The sequence below is a fragment of the Pyrus communis genome, chromosome 15 (genome assembly GCF_041283825.1).
Source record: "Pyrus communis isolate YQ-2024b chromosome 15, ASM4128382v1, whole genome shotgun sequence".
Classification (NCBI taxonomy): domain Eukaryota; kingdom Viridiplantae; phylum Streptophyta; class Magnoliopsida; order Rosales; family Rosaceae; genus Pyrus; species Pyrus communis.
The window spans coordinates 1,372,698-1,396,092 of record NC_142579.1 but is presented as its reverse complement, the minus strand read 5'-3'; the positions used below and the strand labels follow the sequence as shown (position 1 = coordinate 1,396,092).

General features: G+C 38.1%; 2 protein-coding genes across 2 annotated transcripts; one reads left to right on the top strand and one right to left on the bottom strand.

The window, feature by feature from the left end:
• Positions 1-733: 733 nt before the first annotated feature.
• On the bottom strand, positions 734-20,077 carry LOC137728145 (uncharacterized). The gene is made up of 27 exons (XM_068467023.2): positions 19,943-20,077; positions 19,539-19,841; positions 19,379-19,438; positions 19,168-19,260; positions 18,004-18,232; positions 16,913-17,019; positions 16,184-16,246; positions 15,401-15,501; positions 14,921-15,015; positions 14,791-14,811; positions 14,234-14,329; positions 13,999-14,119; positions 13,683-13,826; positions 13,193-13,389; positions 11,647-11,918; positions 11,337-11,438; positions 10,785-10,961; positions 10,476-10,664; positions 4,519-4,760; positions 4,294-4,440; positions 3,149-3,365; positions 2,644-2,772; positions 2,421-2,537; positions 1,862-1,936; positions 1,600-1,779; positions 1,386-1,445; positions 734-1,119 (listed from the first exon to the last, which is right to left on the bottom strand). Exons 1-27 carry the CDS (start codon positions 19,946-19,948, stop codon positions 1,045-1,047), a joined length of 3,618 nt encoding a protein of 1,205 aa, XP_068323124.2. The 5' UTR covers positions 19,949-20,077; the 3' UTR covers positions 734-1,044.
• A 1,021-nt stretch (positions 20,078-21,098) lies between these two features.
• Positions 21,099-23,099, top strand: LOC148690337 (uncharacterized). Its single transcript, XM_088686311.1, has 3 exons — positions 21,099-21,105; positions 21,976-22,109; positions 22,222-23,099. Exons 1-3 carry the CDS (start codon positions 21,099-21,101, stop codon positions 22,738-22,740), a joined length of 660 nt encoding a protein of 219 aa, XP_088542437.1. The 3' UTR covers positions 22,741-23,099.
• Positions 23,100-23,395: the final 296 nt, after the last annotated feature.

Below are 23,395 nucleotides of genomic sequence, written 5' to 3'. Positions count from 1 at the left end.
CTTTTTTAAAAAGTAGCTAAACCAAACCAGGGCTTAGAGTCATAAGTTATACTTAATTCTGAATTTTACGCAATCTCTCTTTAGTGCTCTCAAAAGTTATAAGTGAGAATTCGACCTTTAGAAGATATTGTTAACCCTAAAATTCATTTAATCACTCTCTAATGCAAACGAGTTAAAAGTTAAAGGTCAAATTTGACTCCGTATCCATTAGATTCAATGACTTTCACATCCACATTTGGAGTGAAATATGACATTATAACTTGGTAGATGTTATTGACACTTCAAAAACGTCATTGTGCACTCTTCGTAAGTATAATTTTATTTCTAAATATAGAAAGTTTGAAATGCACAACGGAGTTTGAAGATGCTATTTCCAACGCACATAAAAAGTTGGGAGTCAAATACCACTTTTAACCTCAAATTTAACTCAATTTCTCTACAATGCATTAGAGAAGTTGGAGTTGTAAATGACTCCAGAATCAAGTGCAAAGTCATATTTGATTCTGCATTTGGCTCCAAGAGTCATATATGTCTTTGCATTTGACTCCAAAAGTTATATTTGACCTATGAAGAATTGTATTAAATACACGTAAGTATTATAGTCAAAACTATTATTTGATTCTTATTTGATGTGGAAATGATATAACATTTGAAGTCAAATTTGATTCCAAAATTGACTTTCTAACTTTAACTTTAAACTATTGCACGGATGATTAAGTGAGGACAGTATCAATGAGATTAGTGAAACCCGTCCGTTTCTCTGAAAATTTAACAGAACTTACATGAGTCTCTGAAAATTTAACAAAATTGAGCTCATGTCTTCACAGTATTGAATAATGTCCCATGTTCGAATTCGTGAAAGAAGGGAAACAAATATAAAACAATCGAAACAAAAATGCAGTGGGAGTTCCCACTCTTCAAAACAATTATCGGAGCAGCTCTGGGCCTTCAAGAAACCAGATAGCCGGACAAGATGGTGTAGAACGAAGAATTAGAGGATCAAACATAGCCCTTTCGGTTGGAGATGGCCTTACAGTCTGGAATTCAAGACTGGTTAACATAGAGAACCGGCACCAGCCCCGCCATTTTTCCATCCCTGCCAGGGCGTTTCTTCTTCACCTGTAAGGAGTTAAAATGCCATACATTAGCAACTGACATGAATACACTATGTTGTCTCGCTAGCGAGGACGTCAGAGAATGACCCTTCAAAGAGCAACTAGAGAAAAAAGACGTCCAGATGAAAATTATTAAGCGAATTCTACTCTTGACGAGACAAAAAAGAGTAATAATAATACGAAATCAACGTTATCCAAATACATGACATGTAAAAAACACGAACAAGAATTTTCGTTTTCCTTTTGATGTTATTCACTCTGTATACTTACGTAAAACCAGCCATCCACTTCGTACTCAATGTCAATCTCTTCTCCCGCCGTTAAACTTAACTGCAAGTCCGGAAAAAACCGTGTTAATCACCTTCTTGTAAAAGACAGCAATAGTTCATTTTTCAACTTCCGCATCGTTTATCAAGCAGAACACCAGCTGCATGTTAGGAAAGGGAAACTCTATGCTTTAAGGTCAGACTGAATATTGACTTACCTCATCATCTCCACCAGCAGTGAAGTCATAGAGTGCCGTTCCATGCTGAAGATTTCCAGATGAAATGCGTTCGTCATCATGAGAAGCAAAACTCTGGGATCCTCCCCCAGCTAAGGGATTTTCAAATGACTCAAATCTTTGTGTGACAGGTGACGAGTATGGTGGAGGCTCTTCTCTAATCTGCAAAGAATTAGAAGAATTACAGTTATGACGGAATCATAAAATTAAAAAACTAGTTAGAAGAGAGGCAATGAGCACTAACCGGAGAACCTAAACCCTCACCGAATGAGGGACCTCCCATAGATGGATTGCTATATCTGCTTCCTCCAGACATCTCCTGTTACAAATAATTAACTCATCAAACAACTGAATCCTATATGGCAGATGATAGAGTGTATTTCAATTAAAAATCTATAATCCTCTCCGGGCATCAATCAGGCAATGAGTTTGTATGGGTAAAGAAAATGCTTTGATCTTAGTTCTTATAAGCAAGTGATAACTCTGCATCAACCCTTTCCACGATACCCTATGCTTAGAAAAATTGTTCAAAATTCAAATCTTAAAAACACAAAAGCTATACTTCGGTCGAGTCATGGTTGAACCAACTTCATGGTATTGAACTGTAATAAAATATTAGAAAGATGATAGCTTCTTAAAATGATTATCGCATGGTCAGTATCTAGAACTGCATTAACGTTCTAGAGCCTAGTAAGAAATCTTAAGCCTAGAACCTTAACAAATGTGAAAGTGGAAGTATATTATTAAAAAAAGTTAAAAAACAAAGAAAATACTTATTCGAATTTGACCAATGCATCTCATACCGGCCGTGAACTGAAAAGTGAAGGGTAGTTCATTCCGCCAAAGTGAGATGATATCGAAGTTTCAACTGATCCCGTTGATTCTGGGGAAGATGTCCCGGATGACCTTGCATCATCTTCCTACAATCCAAGAATATAATTAGTGACAACCTCCTCATTGTGTACATGATTACTCCAATGTTATTGCATGCAATGCCAGCCCAGGAACATTATGTAAAACACATACCTCCAGCTCAGAAGTCTCCAAAAGGGTCTTCGCCCACATATCATCATAACTAACTGAAGGTCTAGAGATTATGTTTTCTTCATCAACATCGGGAGCATCAGTTCCAGCACCAGCAAGAAATTCATTAACCTAACAAGATGTCGAGGTGAAATAGTCATCCATTTGAAGTGGATCAAGACATTCCACCATAAGCCAATTTAACTACTATAGTTCCAATTCCACTTTCTAAGACAAACCTTAAACCAGTAATTTATAACACTGAAAAACAGTATCAATGAAAAATTCCCACTCAATTTCCTTTTTAAAAGTTAGACTACAAGATTCAACAGAGGAAGGAAATTATAATAATATGTTTAAAGATCTCTCAAATTGAATTTAGCGTTTGTGTCGAGACATAAGATAGCAAGATGCTGATAAATATCTCACTTTTTTGTCAGGACTAATATATTTAATTTCTTTCGTCTGTAGAATTTTAATTTTAATTTAAATCAAATAAACATTTTACCCTGCTCACTGCCGGTGCATTATTTCCTAAGAGTCCGTCATCACCAAGGTTTGCTGCCCAAGCATTTACAAGGTCATCATCAAGCACATCAGGATCCTCAGGTGCTGGTTTAGATTTGTACATAAGATCAGAAATTCCAGTAGCAACAGCTGGATCACTCAAACCAGTTGATGCACTAATATTGTGCCGCGTGCGGTAGATGTCGATAAGTTTTCCACTGTCAAAAGATTACGAAGGGAAATCAAATAACAAATGCAGATAGAAAAGAGGGTAAAACTGGTATTCAAAAGAAATCACACTCGCCGTCAAATGAAAAGAGTTTTAGTATGTGGGAATCATCTCATTAAAATTTAGAGTTAGACCGATGATTTTTGACACAGTCAATCCCTCATAAAAGTGCTTTGTAAGCACTAAGCAGTGATTAGTCATAAATTACCCTCACTCTTTACTAATGCTCATACCAAATGGGACATGCTTAAAATCCTTAGACAAGGATCAAAATAAACTTTTCTTCTATTTGCACCTCATAAGTATGGTGACAATTAGTTTAATAGTTACTTTGGACAATATTCTAATTGTATCATGCTTAATACTTTTTTTTAAGATTTCCAGGAGGTTTTGGAATTTGGAGCAAATTTCCATGTTTACATGTATAATATATTCTAATATTCCTACTAATATTTCCTTAACATTTGGACTACAAATATTTCCACCGACATCAAGATTTTTAACCTTTGTTATCCGGCGTGTCAGACACTAGGAGTAAGGTGAAGAACAATTGTTCGGTAACATGGTATTATGTACATCGAAAAATTTCATGGAAATGAAAGAGGACATTGTAAAATTAGTGTTGTGTAGTGAATAGATAACACATTTGAGAAATTCTGGTTTTACCTATACAACAGAGAGAGAGTCTAATTAAAGCATTCGTGCAAAAGGCTGACATTCTTTTTCTGGACACTTGCTAAAGAACTAGAAAATTGCATCTCCACATTCCGGAATCAAGTTTTACTCACAAAATAACAAAAACGCCTCACACCCCTTATTCTTTCAAATACAACAGATAAATATCTGACCAAACAAAAAATTACAACAGATAAATATATGTCAAATTAAAGACATAAGCACTATAAATGAGTTTGTACCTTATTGGCCCCATTGGCAGATACTTTGCTCTGGGGACGTAACAAAACAGCGAAACAAGATCAAGCAACCGTTCATGAGTTTCATATAGTTTCTTAAGTTCTGCATCTGTCCATTCCTTATTAGCATTGTCATGGCTGCGTATTTCCCTGATTACCCACACAACAAACTCTTGTGAATACCAAAAAAAGAATGACGTGTTTAAAAAAGAAATTTGTATCACTTACTTGATCAAATCATCTTGTGCTCTATACATTTCATCAAGAACATCTATCATGGGACTTATTAGAGCTCCAAGGCCTGTGCCACTAGCTCCTTGATCTTCCCCATTACTGAGATGCATCTCAGAAAACTGAGACTGCACTCCCCCATGTGCTAACGTGTGTAAGAATTCATAGATCTGTAGCCTAAAAGGTTCACCAGACCTTATTGCCAAAGTTGTAAGAGCTTGAGCAGCAATAATTCGAACCTAGAGAAACCCAAAGGAACAAACAACATATAAGACAATCAAATGAGTAGAGGGTGTTGAAAAAACCCCTTCACTGGACCTTGTTCTTTGATGTAACCAACGGCAATAGACTAAACTAGCAAATATAGAAAACTTAGAAACACACAAGAATTATACTGGTTCAGCAGAACTTATGCCTACGTCCAGTTGTGATTTCCTTAGGTAGAGAAATCACCGCTTCTTTGATTAATAATAGAGATTACAGAACTTATGCAAACCCTAGAACTAATCTCAAACCTCTCTGCTGTTTGGTTGTTTTCTCTCTGCTGAAAATCAGCCTTGCCGCACCCTATTTATAGATATAGGGTTGGCTTACATGTCCTTTACAGATTATAATTCCTATTCTAAGTGGAATAGGAATTTAGACTTCCTTTCCAATTCCAAATAGACTTCTAGGATTTCTAATCTACATTGAATAAGGAAACTAATATTCTTTCCTAGCCCTTTTAGGAGAAGAATTGGTGCACCCTTTCCCTAAAACAATCCTAAACAGAAAAGGACACAATATTGATGAGCCAAAAACTAACAATCTCCACCTTGGTGAGTCAAACCAAGTCTTGATCGTTTGGACCCCAGAGTACCTTTGAACCTTCTTGAAGTAGCTCTGGAAAAACTTCAAGAGTCTTCACCTTGGCAACCTCCTTCTTGCCTCATTGCACCTCAGGTGAGGAGGTGCTCCACTTTAATCAATCAACGAGATTGATCAAGTTCAAACAATGCTTGAACTTCTTGGCCGGCACTATCTTTGTAAGGAAATCTGCGGCATTGTCATCCGTATGAACCTTTTCAATCCAAATTTCCTTAGACTCCACCCAATCTCTGATTCTGTGATATCTTGCTTCAATGTGCTTTGATCTTCCAGAAAAAACCTGATTCTTTGCCAAGTGGATGGCACTTTGACTATCACACTTAAGCTTCACACAATCTTGAGTGATTCCCATTTGACTTACCAAGCCACTAAGCCAAATTGCTTCCTTTCCAGCTTCGGCCAATGCAATATACTCTGCCTCTGTGGTCGATAAAGCTGTAATTGGTTGCAGTAGTGCCCTCCAACTGATTGGTCCTCCTGCGCATGTAAACACATAACCAGAAGTTGACCTTCTCTTGTCCAAGTCCCCTGCATAATCGGCATCCACATATCCTGACACCCCTGCATTTTCCTTTTGCTTCTCAAACATAATCCTTTGTCGCCAAGAACCCTTCAAATAACGCAAAATCCACTTGACTACATCCCAATGTTGCTTTCCTGGATTTGCCATGTATCTGGAAACGACACTGATTGCTTGAGCTATGTCAGGACGTGTGCATACCATTGCATACATGAGGCAGCCCACGGCATTAGCATAAGGCACCTTCTTCACTTCTTGTTGCTCTTCCTCAGACGTAGGACACTGTTGTCCACTTAACCTGAAGTGAGCTGCCAAAGGAGTCGAAACTACCTTTGCTTCTTGCATGTTGAACTTCTCAAGAACCTTCTGAATATACTTGGCTTGTGATATCCAAATCCTTCCAGCGGTCCTATCTCTCTGAATTTCCATGCCAAGGATCTTCTGTGCAGCACCTAGATCCTTCATGTCGAACTCCTCGCTCAACATCCTTTTCAAGTCTTGAATTCTAGACTTGTCTTGACAAGCAATTAACATGTCATCCACATATAGCAATAGCAATATGATCATCCCATCTTGGAACACATGATAGTACACACAACAGTCATACAAACACCTTCTAAAATTAATTTTCAGCATGAATGAATCAAACCTCTTGTACCACTGTCTTGGAGACTGTTTCAGGCCATACAGGGACTTCCTTAGTTGACATACTAGGTTTTCTTTCCCATATTCAACAAACCCTTCTGGTTGAGCCATGAATATCGTCTCCTCTAAATCCCCATGAAGAAACGCTGTCTTCACATCCATCTGCTCAATCTCCATGTCATGCTGAGCTGCCATTGCTAAAAGCAATCGGATAGAAGTATGCTTGACTACAGGTGAAAAGATCTCATCATAATCCACCCCTTCCTTTTGTGAGTACCCCTTAGCCACGAGCCTTGCTTTGAATCTCACGGCATCTTGTTCATGTAGTCCTTCCTTTTTCCTAAATACCCACTTGCATCCAACTAGCTTTCTGTCTTTGGGTTTAGAAACCAACTCCCAAACAGAGTTCTTGTAAAGAGACTCCATTTCCTCTGTCATAGCACTTATCCAACTATCTCGCTCATCACTTGCTATAGCTTCTCGATAAGTAGTCGGATCTCCTTGACTAATGTTAAGAGCATAATTAACTTCGTTTTGGTCAAACCCAAACCTGTCAAGTTTCTTCTTGTTCCGCTTAGGTTTGTCCAGTGCTATGCATCTTTGGAATGCAGGTGGATTGTTGGGTGGAGTTTGACTCCTTTGGGATATCTGGCGGATTGGAGTACCTTCAATCTGTCCTGTTTCTTGCTCCACCTGATTCCTAACTGGTGAATGATGTTGATGCTCTTCTTCTTCCTCAAAACCATCAGATTCGGCCTCTTGCTCAATTTGCTCCACCTGAGCTTCTTCTTCATCTGAACTGATTAACGGAATCTTTGTTGCTTCAATTCCAGCATCATCCTTCTTCTCCCTACTGCTCTTGACTTTATTCAGAGGCATGGTTGTCTCATCAAAGACAACATCTCGACTGACAACCTTTTTCCTGTTGTTGAAATCCCAAAGCTTGAAACCCTTCACTCCTTTCTCAAAACCTAGGAATATGCAATGTATAGACTTCGGTTTGAGCTTGGACCTTTCATCACTTGGAATATGTGCATAAGCACTACAGCCGAACACCCTGAGCTTGGAATAATCCACCGGCTTCTCAGACCATACCTCTTCTGCACTCTTAAAACCGAGAACTGTAGATGGTGATCTGTTAATCAAATAACTTGCATGATTAACAGCCTCTGCCCAAAAACTATCAGGCAATCCTGCATGAAATCGCATGCTCCTTTCTCTCTCCATGAGAGTTCGGTTCATCCTCTCAGCAGCTCCATTTTGTTGGGGATTCTTCTTTACTCTGAAGTGCCTTATGATGCCTTCCTGCTTGCAGTAATCGGTGAACTCAATACTTGTATATTCACCTCCATTGTCACTTCTCAGATGCTTGATCTTTCTTCCAGTTTGATTCTCGGTTTCTGTTTTCCATTCCTTGAACTTTGCAAAAACCTCGGATTTCTGCTTCATGAAATAAATCCAAACCTTCCTAGAAAAATCATCCATGAAAGTAACAAAATACCTGGCTCCACCATTTGATTTAGTTGGAGCAGGACCCCAAACATCTGAGTGAATATAGCTGAGTTGCTCTTTACTTCGGCTATCTGCACTGCTACTTGCGAATGATACCTTTCTTTGCTTCCCAAGAACACAGTATTCACAAAAGTCCAGTTTGCAAGTTGACACACCTTCCAACAGGCCTTGCTTGTGTAATTCTTGCAATCCCTTCTGGCTTATGTGCCCGAGCCTATGATGCCATAGTTCAGTCTTGTCTTCTATACTTTGATTTACAAAAACAGCTGCTCCCCCGACTATAGTGGTCCCAATTAACTTGTACAACTTATTGGGTTGTAGGTCACCCCGCATTACCACTAGCGATCCTTTGGTTACCCTGAGTCTTCCTTTTTTAGACTTGTACCCATAACCGGCCTCATCTAAAGTACCCAAGGAAATCAAATTCTTTCTTAGTCTAGGGACATACCTGACGTTCCCTAAAGCTCGTATCATCCCATCGAACATTCTGATTCGAACAGTGCCGATTCCTCTTACAGGACATGAAGAATCATCCCCCATTAAGACTTCCCCGCTACTGACTTCCTTGAAAGTATCGAACCATTCTTTTACTGCACACATATGAAACGTGCATCCAGTGTCCAAAATCCAATTGAAAGCCTTGGAGTCCGATGTTACCGAAAGAAGTTCCCCGTCACTCTTATGTTCGGTGACTGCACTAGTGGAACCTGAGCTTCCTTCCATCTTGGCTTTCTTTTCTTTCCAAATCTTGCAGTTCCTCTTCCAATGATCGGCTGAACCACATTCGAAGCAACCTTCCTTCTTTTCCTTTTTCTTCTTGGATTTTGACCTACCTCTGTTGCCAGTTTTCTCTTCTCTTGTCTTTTCCCGCCCCCTCTCCTTGCCTTTGGCATAAAGGCCTTGAGAGCTTTCAGTTATATCATCAAGTTTAGCATATGACTGAAGAGCTTGAATTACGTCTTCAAGCTTCAAGGACTCTTTTCCAAACATTAGAGTTGTTCGAAAGTGCTTGAAAGACGAAGGTAGAGACCTTAGCAGGATGATAGCCATATCATCATCTTTGTAAGTTTCTTCGACTTTCTGAAGATTAGCTATGCAATTCTGGAACCTGCATATGTGATCTTCAATATCACCTCCTTCTTCTAGTCGAAGCCCGAATAGTTCATCCTTTAGAAAAAGTTTATTGGACACGGTTTTTCCCATATAAACATTCTCCAATTTTTCCCATGCTTCCTGGGCAGACATCTTTTCGGTGATATGTGACCGAACTGATCTTGTGAGATGGATCTCGATGGAACTCTTGGCCTTCTTGAGAACCTTATTCCATGCTGCTTCTGTCATGCTTTCCGGCTTCTTACCATCAAGTGCATCATCCAAATCCTGCTGTATCAGTACATTCTTCATCATCCTTTGCCAGTCTGTGAAGTCATCCTTGCCGTCAAAGGGTTTTAACGCAGGTCCTTGATCCGCATTCATCTTCCCTTTTAACATCGTAGAACACCTTGATCCTAGCTCTTGATACCAATTGTTGAAAAAACCCCTTCACTGGACCTTGTTCTTTGATGTAACCAACGGCAATAGACTAAACTAGCAAATATAGAAAACTTAGAAACACACAAGAATTATACTGGTTCAGCAGAACTTATGCCTACGTCCAGTTGTGATTTCCTTAGGTAGAGAAATCACCGCTTCTTTGATTAATAATAGAGATTACAGAACTTATGCAAACCCTAGAACTAATCTCAAACCTCTCTGCTGTTTGGTTGTTTTCTCTCTGCTGAAAATCAGCCTTGCCGCACCCTATTTATAGATATAGGGTTGGCTTACATGTCCTTTACAGATTATAATTCCTATTCTAAGTGGAATAGGAATTTAGACTTCCTTTCCAATTCCAAATAGACTTCTAGGATTTCTAATCTACATTGAATAAGGAAACTAATATTCTTTCCTAGCCCTTTTAGGAGAAGAATTGGTGCACCCTTCCCTAAAACAATCCTAAACAGAAAAGGACACAATATTGATGAGCCAAAAACTAACAGAGGGTGAGTTCACAGGTTAACAAATCTGTGTGCACGTGTGTGTACATTCTGTAGTATCTAGGCCCTCATCCGAAAAATGTAGAGGGTGAGGTCACATGTTAACCACGGAAAATCAGTAAACTAGAGTTTTATAGGATACTCCTGCATGCCCACTATAGAGCCACCAACAGGCAAAGTATATTCTCTAACTACCACTACCATTGTCTCGATGCTTTAGAAACCATGCCTCAACAGAATATTGTAACCCTTAACCATGACCGCCAGACCGTGGTAGTACATAGGAAAACTAGTATTTAATTCACCCTGTTATCGTCCTAAGATAAAGTCAGTAACAAATGTCAAATGCCTGACACTGAGTTGGAAGCTAATACCTCCCAGCTGCCACTGAACGCACATCTCTGAAGCCTAGTCAATGCCCCAGCTAGAGTAGGATTACGAGAACTGGCGGCAGCAACCATTTTATCTGTATCTAGCATCATCAATGCAGTACCAGGAGGAGTTGAGGATTCCCACGCATATTCAGAAGCAGCATAGTTTGCATTTTCTCCAAGAAACCATACCTAACAGTACATTTGTTCAGCAATAAATAGAAAAGGATATGTACTACAGGTTATTTGATGGATGAATTGGAAGAGAAACAAATAAAGCGTCTACTTATTGAAAAAAAAAAAGATGCTTACAGCTGCTTGTACTAATCTCTGTAATGCCAGAGCTGATTTTGGATCAGACGCAGATACCCTGTCTACCGACGTAATGCCAAGCATTGACCCAGGTTGTGGTGGTGGTAAATCAAGAACTAGGGTAACTGCTTCTAATGCCGTGTGTTTCCCATCAGGACCAGCTCCGACAAGACATGTCTGGAATCAGAAAGTCAATAATGACGATTAGTTAAAATCACTGATACAAGTTGCAATCATCAATAGAGATTGTTTGTATGCAATAAAGCCCGTAGATATGCAAAACAACTAAATACAAAATGGAATCAAACTATCACAACTGCACCAGTATCCTATATCCTCTTCCTCATTTTGGTGGGATAATGTTTACCTTATCGTCATAACTGACACAAGCCTATAAATGCACATAAGAAGCACTGGAAAACATACAGCAATAAATTCTTTCACAAGAAACATGGACTTCACTAAAAGAAATGCAAATAATACGATGGACAAGACATACATAATTATCTAGATAGATAAGAACTGCCTATAGTGAGGATTGAAGGAAATTACCTTCCAAAGTAGTTGTAATACATCAGCATCAATCTTCCCTGGAACTTTAGTTGCAAAGATCCTTGCGATTTCAAGAAGAGTGACAGCCATATCTGGAGTCGCCTGACAATACAAATGGTTTAGCCATTAGCTGTTATTGGATGTGTGATGTTGTTCTGGTTTGGGATTGTGGCTTGGTTTTCTATATTTTTTTACTCAGTGGTTCGCTTCCTCAGCATCTTTGTACCGAAGTTCATTAATAGAGGTTTCTACACATATGCATTTCCCAACAAATGACACACCATGAGACACTTTATTGTCCACTACATACCTTAAAACGAGCATGCAAAGTGAGCAAAATATCATTCAATAGTGTGGCTGTCCAAGCTGGATCAGAAAGCTCTGATGCAATAATAGATTCTAGTTGATCAAATGAATCGTGGGGACTTTGCATCCAGATCAGTGCCTTAATTACCATTGCTCGAACATAAACGCACTCGCAAGCTACAGTTGTCCGCACAACTTCCATCAATGAAGCTAACAAACTAGCAATTGTATCCTTGCCACCTACTCCAGCAGATACAGAAGAAGTTCTTCGAATGCCTATGTGGTGGGAAGGGAAACCACGAAACATAATTAGATCGCATTCCACTATACTAACTTTTCATCCTTTAAAAATATACAAAAGAACATGGCTAGTAAAAACACAAGCAAACAGTATAAGTCCTACATATTTCCAAAATACTTTGGGAGAAAGTACAGGCCTCATTTACATTTACCTACCTTGTTATAACATATCATGTGTTTTCTACCTATTTTACTCTAACATGGAAAATTCCAACCCGTGTTATGCTAGCCACAAAAAACTGAAATTAAATATGGCATATCGTTTTCCCAAAGAGATTAAAGAAAAACAAATTTGAGCATGAAATTTTAGATAAAAAGTATCAAATATACACTGAAATGACTTTGCTAAAAAACACTCTAACCGGACACATTTTACCTTCCTGATCTTGAAAATGAAAATACAAATAAAAAACCTATATATTTATAAAGCAATGCATGTCCTAGAGAACCAGAATAATATAAAATCTTCACTCTGTGAAACATGTTGCTTAAAAAATTCAATCATCAAACCTAAGCCAGATAAACATCTGCAAAATTTTCATGCACAAACTGTTCTCAAGTATATTTGGTGCAAAATTCCCTGTGATAAAAGTAACTAAAAACCAAGCATGACTTTGGCTTGAAACATATATGAAGTTAATTGTGAATATTCCATAAATTTGTACACCAGACATGTGTAACTGCTGAACTAAGAGCATCGTTTTGTTTTACATATTAGACACATACTTTCATTACTAAAAATAGTGCAATACAGGGCACGAGTAGTAGAGCTCACACCAGATGCAGAACTCATGGCATACTCATAAATAATTAATGATAATTATAAAAGCACTCTAATGCCTATTACTCAAAGGTATACACACACGCACATACACACACACACACACACACACACACACACACAATTATACATGCATATTCTATATATACACACATGCCTATTAATGATAATTATAAAAGGAATACAAACATGCCCATATTTACACACACACACACAATTATACATGCATATTCTATATATATATATATATATATATATATATATAAACCGTAGCTAATGAGATATTTCCAGTGACTCACATCACTCATTGTATAGCTACATAATCTACACAATTGATATCATCAAAATTAATGATCATTGATCCTCTAAAATATTAGATGGAAGGATGCTATGGAAGCTATGGACCAGTATCTAAAAGGTTACAACTTACAAGAGATCCTGTCAAAAGATAAAAAAGTTGGAAATTTACTTTCAGGATGTGCGGTTTCATTAATATTGTAATCCTGCGAATCGAGATACTCAGAAAATGTATTAACATGCACTGCTTCATCGATATCCTGTATTCCTATAGCAAATGCAGCAGCTCGACTCTTCCCCATCTCCTGCACGACTCTTGCTGCTGCATGGAGTACTGGCCTAGAGAAACTACGGAAAGAACTCTCCAACCTGTAAAAAAACAGGAAGCACAAAATCAAGAGAATATAATTTAAAGTTTTCACAAAGCGAAAACTTTAGCAATACCACCTGAACTTTGCCCCATGTGACAGTTGACCAAAGGGAATTTTGTACTTTTATATTTATATTATTTTGCAACGTTTTAAGTTCAACCAGACTCCTACATATGAAAATACGCTTCAAAAACCACCTCTTAACATCAATTTTCACCGGGTTCTGATACCAAAACGAGAGAGAGAGAGAGAGAGAGAGAGAGAGAGAGAGAGAGAGAGAGATCCTTAAACCTTCTCATTACAAGTTTGATAAGGGGTTGTGGACGCCTTGTCTTGTGAGATTTATCTTTTGAGGAACCCTTCCCAGAAGGTGCTTCTGGAAACTTGAGAATCTCCCTAGTCAATCGGTACCACCCAGTACCCCGGTCTTCGGCCCTACATATTGAAAAGGTAAGCAAATAAAAATTAGAACTAAGTAAATGAAGAAAATTTTATCCGGGAGAATATGTGGGTCGAACACTGAGTTATACAACAATCTACCATCTAATTACGACCTTGTGATGACAAAAGGGATGCAATCAATATAAAAGGAATGCTTATAATACACCTCTCTGCACTATCATGTTTTCCCAATATACATAAAATTGCCTCAAAACAGACTCTTTCGCTGGGATCCAGGAGGAGTTGATAAAGCACAGAATTGAACTGAGATTTAATATCGGGCCTCTCTGTAGACACATTTAAAAACAAACAATAACTTACAAGGAAACAGATAAATTAAACAGAGAGAGAGAGAAGAAGAAGAAGAAGAAGAAGAAGAAGAATTCATCATATAGGCTTACCATCCAAGGCTCGTGCTCTAGAAATTGTATAGCACAACCTCGCTAGAGCGACTCTAGCAAGAACATCATTCAAATGGAGGACATCCTGCAAAGCTCCTGATACGTAGAACAAACCAAGGCACCACAAAATGCAGTAAGAACAAACAATTTGAGCATATTAAGATACAAACAAACTTTACAATTTGAAATTTCTACATGAAAAAAGAAATCTAAAATGGCATTGAACCAGATGAGACCAAACTCATTTCATTCACAAAACTCATTGCAAAACCATATCTTGTAACCGAACAAGTCTTTATTTTCTTTGCTTTCCTACATATAGAATGAAAATTTTCTAAAGGAGCCAGGCAAACAAAAAAATAAATAAAAATGTTCTTTTTTTTTTTGTCAACAAATGTGAAATGTTCTCGTCACCTATATTAGCTAAGCCCGAGTTAAAATGATTGGCTAGAAAGCCTGTCTGAACCTAAAGCCATTTTCTTTTTCCACAGTAAAAATTGGATCCTTTGTTATCTTTTCTTTTTCTCAGATTAAGAGTCAAATATTGGGAAACATACCTCCAGGCTCTGCATGTTTCTCTGCACAAAGTAATGAATTGAAAAGTATTAGAAGCATAAAGATATGAAACTTAGTTTCACACACAATAAGAAAGCGGAAGCTTTAAAAAGGTTAAATTAATCAAATCACCTAAGCCCATTGCAACCGCATAAGGATCCTTTGTAGATAGCTCAGATAAAATTTCCAATGCATGTCGTACAGCAACTGGATCGGCAAATGAAACCCTGAAGTGTAACATAAACTTGTTTGACTTAGAGAACCAATTTCACAACAGAGGTACAGTTTCTAAAGATATCCCACCAATCATTGAGAAGTAATACAAATTAAGTGTTGAAAGTTTAAGGATACGTAAAAACAGATTCAAAGCTTAAAAAGGACATGAGAAAAACAGAACGCGTCAGTTGAAAACGTTTCATCGAAAAAAACTTCTCCAACTAAAAACCTCATACAAGTAAAAATACATATATGGCAGAAGAAAATATCGGAGCCAAATGGATATGTGCCACATGCATTTGTTGAAATTGTACAAAGAAATTGATATGGAAAAATATTCCCAAGCAACAGCTCTATGTAATGAATAGTTGACTACCAGAATGAAGGAAAACACACCCTTGGGCAGCACGGTACAGAAATGCCTGGTTTCCTGGATCCAACGGAAGTCTCCTCAAAGCACTTAGGGCAGCGTATTGCAAGTTACTCCGGATGATGAACTGAAGTTGAAAATGAAAATTAAAGAATGTATATAAAACATGGATTAACTAAAGCATACGTAATCAGCTCGGTTGGGAGAACATGGGATAACGAACAAGAAAAAATGCAGGTGCATAGTAGAAGAATTTTTTTAGAAATTGTAAGAGGTTTTTGTAACCAAAAAAAAGAGGAGAGATGTTTGAATAAGTGAGGTTCTGAGCATCCTTATGGACTTCACAGGCTTTGGGCACCCCCAACCCCACCCCCCAGGTTTTACATAAGCATACAGATTCAAACATCCACTTTCTCCAAATTCAAACAAATCCAAAACCCTAATTCACATGATCATGTGGCCTCTCAAAGTCTATCTTAAACACCAGTGACCAGCCAAACTTTCTTCTTCTTCCTAACTTCCCCCACTTCATTTGCAATTAGAACGGCATCCAAAATCTTTCTTCTAGGAAAAAAGCCCCTTCCCCAATATTAAATCTTGTAAATAACTAACAGAAATTTTGTTAGAAAAACTACATGACCCACTAATGATATGTGCGCGTTAGCATTAAAGTGTGTACCCGGTTCTCGAACATAATAAGAAAAACACTTGTACCACACATGTAGGGGAACCCGCCATTAAATACAATTCCAGGCCTTCCTTCCAGCATAAATATTAAAAATAAAAACCTTTGAGTAGATGTACTTTACCTCTTTATCACCACCTTTAGTCCCAAACATACCTTTCTTGCGTTTTTGTGGGCCATCAGCAACCTAGAAATTAAAATGCGCAAAAGAGAAGACATTTGAAGAATTGAAGAATATCACCATGAAACCAGTAAAAAAATACATTATATAGAGCCATTATCTGTCTGATATTGATTCAAAGAGAGAGTTTAGAAAAGGATCAATATCTTGCAAAATATTCCCTTTAGCAAAATGTTGTATGCACTGAACAATATATGTTACTGTTAGGAGATAAATTTAATCCCAAGCTGTATCGATATGCAAGTGATATATTGCATGGATTGACAACATCTAATGCTGCTGATAGCATTGATCCATAGGCATTCATAACCAGAACTGCATTCTTACAATAAACAAAAATAGAAGCACTCTCAATCTCCTTTTGATATCCAAATCCATCCGTAAAACTAGACAAGATGTTCAAAGCCCCACAACCACATTTAGATATTTGGATTCCCCCCAAGGCATATACACAGGCAAATATATTAGTTGCCACAATAACAGAGCTTCATAAAGCTTAGAGTTCCCCCTTATATCTCATAATTTTGTTTGGCTTTATTTGGTTAGACAGTAACCGTCACTCTATACCAAAATTACTCTTTTGTACCATCAAGAACAAAATTCTAAGATGATTTAGACATAACCCTATTGTAAGAAACAAATGAGTTTATATGAGATAACCCAAACGCATACCTTATCAAGAATGCCAAACACAATTTCGTACAATTTGGATAGTATTTCAGAATTGGTTGAAGAAGCATATGTAAGAGCCTTCAAAGCTTGCAGTCTTCGCGCATGAACTTCAACAAAAAATAATCTACATCAATAAACTGAACCTATATCTCCACTCTTAAAAGCACACACCAGATGATGCAATTACTTTGTCCCTGTTTAAGAACATCTCCCCTAATTCTCTTATGTGACATTAAGTTAATATTAAAAAGAAAAGAAATAGTGAGACTATTAATCAGTCACATTGAATTAACATTAAAAAGAAAAGAAAAAGTACTACTTTCTACTCAAATGCATAAACACTTCTATCAAACCCCCACCTACAAGTAATGTTTTGTAGGAATGTAACAGCAGATAAGAAAATTTTCAAATTTATTTGTAAAACCCACTATCTACAAAGTGAGAATACTGCAGCTGCCATCGCATAATTTCATAATTAAGTAAAATCAACAACGCTTGTAAAATCCTAATTACAAAGAAAGCACCTGGACACCAGGAAGCTGCAATTCCCACCTGTTATTCTTAAACAATTGAAAAAGAAGACTATACTAAGACTAACAGAATAGCTTAATGGAATAAGCAGAACACCAGATAAGATCTCTCAGAAGTCTGGCTAAAAACTTCATCCACCATCTCTAGCACTATAACAAAAGGAAAATTAATCTAACCATCATATTCTAAACTATCATATAAAAGATTTCCATTTGAATGGCCCATTTACATACTTATCCACTAACTTCTGTGCATATAGTTTAATAGAGTTTCTTTCTTTCAAAAAAGAAAAAGGCAAGAAATAGTTTAGAAGACCTAGGTCAAAACCCCTCAGAATTTAAAAGTTAGTTAACCAAGTCCATTTCTCGCCACGTTCAAAGACCATATAGACTTAAAAAGGATAAAGTGTGTCCTAGTATGTGCTGGAATATAGAACTTTGTGCATTGCATTCTCTTAATAGACAGCATACTACTCTAAGTTACTCCGACAATGGAAACCATGAAATGCAGTGATAAAAAGAAGCCTATTAAACTACGAGAAACTCTGAAAAATACTATACATTCTGCATTAGCATTTGAAACCTCTGTTGTAAGTTGATTCACTATTCTTGGTACAACATCAGCTCTAGTAACTCCTCCAACAGCATCAATGTCAGCTAGGGCATCCCAGTTTGGAGTTGGGATCCCACCACCAGTGCTTACACCTTGTGCACCAGTATCTGATAAAATTCTGGCCAAGTAATAATAGACATATCGCAGAACACTCCTATCCTCACACTGCTGATTGAGCTGCAGAAAGAACAAAGGCTTCTAAGAAAAATATGTATTTGAATGATAGACTGTCAGTCATAAAAGCCAACATTTATGATCTAATAAATGTGTTCTAGGAAAAACAATAAGAATCTCGTTTCTAGTTTAACCCCACAAGTTCACAACACGTGTTTTCTCTTGGTAAAACTAAAAACCGAAAAAGTTTATCTTCCTAACAGCATTTCATCATCGACATATCTTTGGTTTATGGTTGGGAAATTTTCCAAAAGCACCAATGGAAGTAAACCAGAAATGAAGCTGTTCATAACATGAACACAGGAGAACAGAGCTCTCAAGAAAAGCAACGAGGGGTTCAGCAAAATATAATTTTGAGTCCTTGACCACTATAAGGATTTTCCTCAAAAGAAGCTCTCAGAACTCTGGAGGCACTCTATCAGAATCAATACTCCTTTTTAACAGATATGCAGGACTCATATCAAGGGATGGTAATAAATTGTGCAATTGTAGTTTTCATTCTTCATGAAACTTCAAGCCACTCCATCATCTTCAATATCCCTAATTTTAGCTATAGAAAACATATCCTACCAGTGCTGCACCACCTCACAAACCATACACAACAGTTAAGCTCGTTCAGACCCATATATGAAACTACCCTCGCAGAACAACAGACATGGCAAGTTGGTAACTAAGATTCAGTTGCAACATTGAAATTAGCAATGTGGGCTTATTGAATTGATGTGCTAAGTATCTTTGTGTATATGCCAAGTGCCGAGATTCTTATTGTCTTTCCTATTTGGCACTCATGCCTAGAGGCATCGCATTAACATGACAAGGGAACATGGAACTATATAACAAAGCAAAATAAGAATTTATAGAGTTCCTTATGATCATATGGAAGTATTGCTCTGCATTCCCTCAATAAGCTATATAACATGTAAACAAGCGAAAGTTACCATGAGAAGTGAAGGTGCGACGGAGGGGTCAACAGAATTGTAGACGGCAAGCTTGGGAAAGACGTGATTCACTAACTGCTTCTGGGATTTTTTCTATTCGCAATGCAAAAGATATGGAAAACAAACAACACTTAAATTTTCAAAAGTAAACAAATAAATGAAAGTACAAAAGTAGGTGTCCGCCCGAAATAGGTGAGTATTCAACAGCTACCTGATCGGATGCAGCAGCTAATTCGTGGATACTCCTTGCAAGTTCTGCATACGAAACAGGCTGCATTGGGATTTCAATTCCAGTTAGCCCCAATAACTAAACCCTAATCCCTAATCTAGAACAAAAAAATTTGATTTGATATGATTTGATCTTGAAGTACCTTGTTCTGCTTGTGCTTGTGCTTCTGCGGTATAATGTTGATGTTGGTGCGGACGGGATGCAACGCAGCTTTGGCGGCAGAGATGGTGTCGTTTTGAATCTGCATGAGCGCCGCCCTCTTCGACTTCTTCTCTCCGGCCGGCTTCCCCAGAGCCGTCGGAAGGCCAGCGCTGCTTTTTGGTGGAGAAGGCGCATGAGCCGCCGATTGAGTCGACGCCGAAGACGACGTCGTCGAAGAGGCGGAGGACGACGCTGTGGACGGGTCCGACGATATCAGATCCATCAGCGTCTTCCCAAACGAGTCCTAAACAAAAAAAAAAAAAACCGCCATGCATTTGGAAGTTGATAATTTTTCGTAGAGAATACGAAATGAGGAAAATGTGGAAGAGTGAGAAGAGGAGGTACCGCCATGGCTAAGCTTCTGCAGTCAGGGAGATTCAGGGAGAGAGACGGATGAGAAGAAGGACTTCCAGTTCCGGGATTTGGTTTGCGACGTCGTTTAAGGTGGTGCAACTCTGAAAACTGACAACAGACTGAAGAACATTCATACGGTTGATACTGTTATCAATAAAATCATGATTTTTAATAAATTATGTTAAAAAATTACACGTGCAGCGATAAATACGTGGAGAAATGGACTCGCTCAAAAAGCAAGTCTGCCGGACTCTCTGCCACGTATATCTCCTCTCCAATCAAACAATTCTGCATCATGTTTGTTGTATTGATGTTGTTTTCGTATCATATTAGTTATTTTAATATGTTATGTTGTATCATACTTATTATATTAATCGATTTTTAACAGATGTCTGATTACAACCCGGTTTGTCAATAAATCGTGTAATTTCGTGTGCAATCAAGAGTCATGCAAAAAATTGATGTGGATAATATTTATAATCTAACATACGATATCTTATCAGATTTTTAACAAGTGACTTGATAACTTCATCCACAAGTAGCCGTAATATTGCTTGCAACATTCTCGGCGTAGCATACTACATACGTTTAAGCATTCGGGATCAGTTTTGTTTGCCCAACATCCTCATCCGCACCAGACTCACATCTTTGTGAAAAAAAAAAAAAAAAAAATAGGGAAGCGTATCCTCTTCTTTTCCCAAACCACTTTCGTGGAAGCGAGCAACTAATGTTCGACCCCGTACGGCTTGACTGGTAGTAACTTGCAGTACAAGTTACGCTTTACTGCCTTACCATGTTCTTCAGATTTGCAAATTTATGCAGATAATAATAAATGTCAAATCGCTCGTCACGTTCAGAGAGTGCTAGCGTATGGAATGAGTCATTTCTTTTTATTTTAAAAAGGAAATTAGTTGGTGGTTTCGTTATGGTAATTCACTTTTTTAGGAGTCAAGAAGATTCACATAATCATTTCAGTTTCCTCGACCACGATTGTATGATTTATCAACGTTAGGAATTGAACCCAGAACGTCCTGTGTAAAATACGAACATGAAATTGTTCACAACCATTTAACCACTTCATGATGGTTTATTGAATGAATCATTTTAAAAGACAATGTATGGGCTGTGTAAGACAATATATTAGACAATGTATGGTATAAAACAAGACATGGAAAAGATGAGTCGACTCGTACGTGCATATAGTAAATGGGCTAACAGCACAGGAGCAGGCCCAAATCGATGAGAGTCCAACACCACTACATACCAATTTTCAGTGACATGGGTTGAATATTTTTCTATGGGCTGTGTTTGTGAATTCTTAATTTCCTATATATTTTTTTGGCTTTTAAGCTGAGGGGTTTTTTTTTTTTTTTTTTTTTGTGATAATAAAGTGTTTTTTGAATCACTACAAGATGGTACAATACAAAATAAGGAAGAAAAACCATTCAGAGTCAAACGTGAAAATTAAGAACAAAAGCATAATCTTCATTAAAAGATTCTTTGTTTGAAAATATTATGAGACGTAAACAAAAAAGAACTAAAAGGAAAATAAAACGCGTCTTCGAAACAAAATTTCAAAAAATAAAGCACGTTTTTTCGTCGCGTTAGAATACCTATGAAGTAGACCTTGGTAAAAAAACTCCCAAACTGATACACCCCACCCTATTGCCTAGCGGGCATCGATCTCAAGATGTGTTAGCCATCACCTGGCTAGGTGACGTATCAATGACATGCATGAAGACATAACTAAAGTTGTCGCTGATGTAAATCTACAAAAAACTGGATAGAAATTCTTCCAAAATAAGGGCAAGACACGAACAAAGAATGATAATAAGTTCAGAGCATAATTATTAGTTTAGTAATTCTACAAATAATACAGAATAACGATATCTCTAAAGTACCATATAAACCACCTGGTGTTCACAACTTCGCCATCAAATTTGAAAGCCACCATTCATTCGATTGCCGAAAATTAGTGGCCACCGTAACCATTTTCCATCTTTTGCATTTTTAATTTCTCGCAGGTGGGGGCAGGCAGAGATTTATTATATGGTCTGTGTATGGTCCAAATTGGCAGAATTGCAACTTTGAAACGTGTCCAATTGGTGCACGATTTCGTGGAGGCAGCATTGAGCCAGCACCTGGCTTTCTAAGAGCAGTTCCACCGGGGAACCTTTAGGCCGGCACCCAGCCAAATTATTGGCCTGGCATCCAGCCAATCCATTCCAGCCGAGCAGATAGGCTGGCACCCAGCCCAAGCTGGTCTCTAGGCCGGCTCAGAATGTGCTGAGCCCTTGCCCGGCCTACATGACGCGTCATACCTCCCTCGACCTGAATTCGACTCCCTGGGTCTGATTGCTTTTGCTCTGTTGATCCTTGCCTGCTCTTACTGGAAGCTTTCGAGCTGGTTGGAGGACAGAGAAGGAGGCGAGCGAGACTTAGAGAGCGGCGGCGGCGACGAGAAAGGCGACGGGTCGAATAAATCAGTGAAGGTGTTCGAGGAGAAGGTTTTGGTTGTTATGGCAGGGAATGAGAACCCAACTTTCTTGGCCACGCCGGTTTCCGTGTGCTCGAAAGCTGCTTCTTTCGGCGGCGCTGACGATCATGCCGACGAACAGGGAATGAGCAAAAAAGTAAATAAGGAGGAGAGCTCCGAGAAAGCGAAAGAAGAAATGGGGTCCCATGATCCCGAAGAACCCGAAAATATTCGAAACCAAGACGATGAATCGGAGACTCAGCTGAGGCGATTACAAGAAGAACAAGTACAACATGAAAACCAGCGAGCTTAACTCCCACAAACTTACCTTCGTAACTCAACTTTGGAGCTTCAATCGAAATGGAGAGGTGTTTCAGCTGTGGGTTGCGTCGTTTCGCAGTGTGGGTTGGGTTCCAGAGAGAAGAAGAAGCAGGGAGTCCAGAGTGAAGAAGAAAAATTAAATTATTATTTTATAATAAAAAATAATAATATTTTAATAAAATGAACTAGGCTATTTTTTTTTTAAGGATGGAGATGCTTTGGCCTATTACTGTTGATTGTGGTCTATTACTGTTCACTTGAGTGGATAAATGCGCTGGGTGCTAGCGCAAAGTCTGTAGGGGTGGAACTGCTCTAAAAGTTTGACATTTAGGACCACCCGTAGACTGCTCGGATGCGGTCCAATCAAAACTGGAACTAGTACCTTCTTTTAATCATTCTTTAGTTTGTCAAGCATTATCTTAACAAAAATGAATTCTCTCTCAATCCCTTTCACCAAATCTATCAAGTTAACAAATTCGGACATTTGAAAATTGATAAAACGGTTAAAGTTATTATAACTTTTAAAGAGAACCCTATTTTTAGTCGTTATATTAAATTTTAAAGGTCCAGATCATTTGATTTGGTGAATTTGGTGGAAATGATCCGAAGAACCGTTTCCTTATCTTAACTGTAAAATTTATGCTGTA

What these genes read in the sequence shown, in the direction of transcription:
- LOC137728145 (XM_068467023.2), bottom strand. An exon ending in ATGCACCGGCAGTGAGCAGG is followed by an intron (nt 2,773 to 3,148) that starts GTAAAATGTTTA and finishes ACATCTTGTTAG; the next exon opens with GTTAATGAATTTCTTGCTGG. An exon ending in CACTTTTCAGTTCACGGCCG is followed by an intron (nt 1,937 to 2,420) that starts GTATGAGATGCA and finishes TATTTGTAACAG; the next exon opens with GAGATGTCTGGAGGAAGCAG.
- LOC148690337 (XM_088686311.1), top strand. An exon ending in CACCTGGCTTTCTAAGAGCA is followed by an intron (nt 22,110 to 22,221) that starts GTTCCACCGGGG and finishes GCTGGTCTCTAG; the next exon opens with GCCGGCTCAGAATGTGCTGA.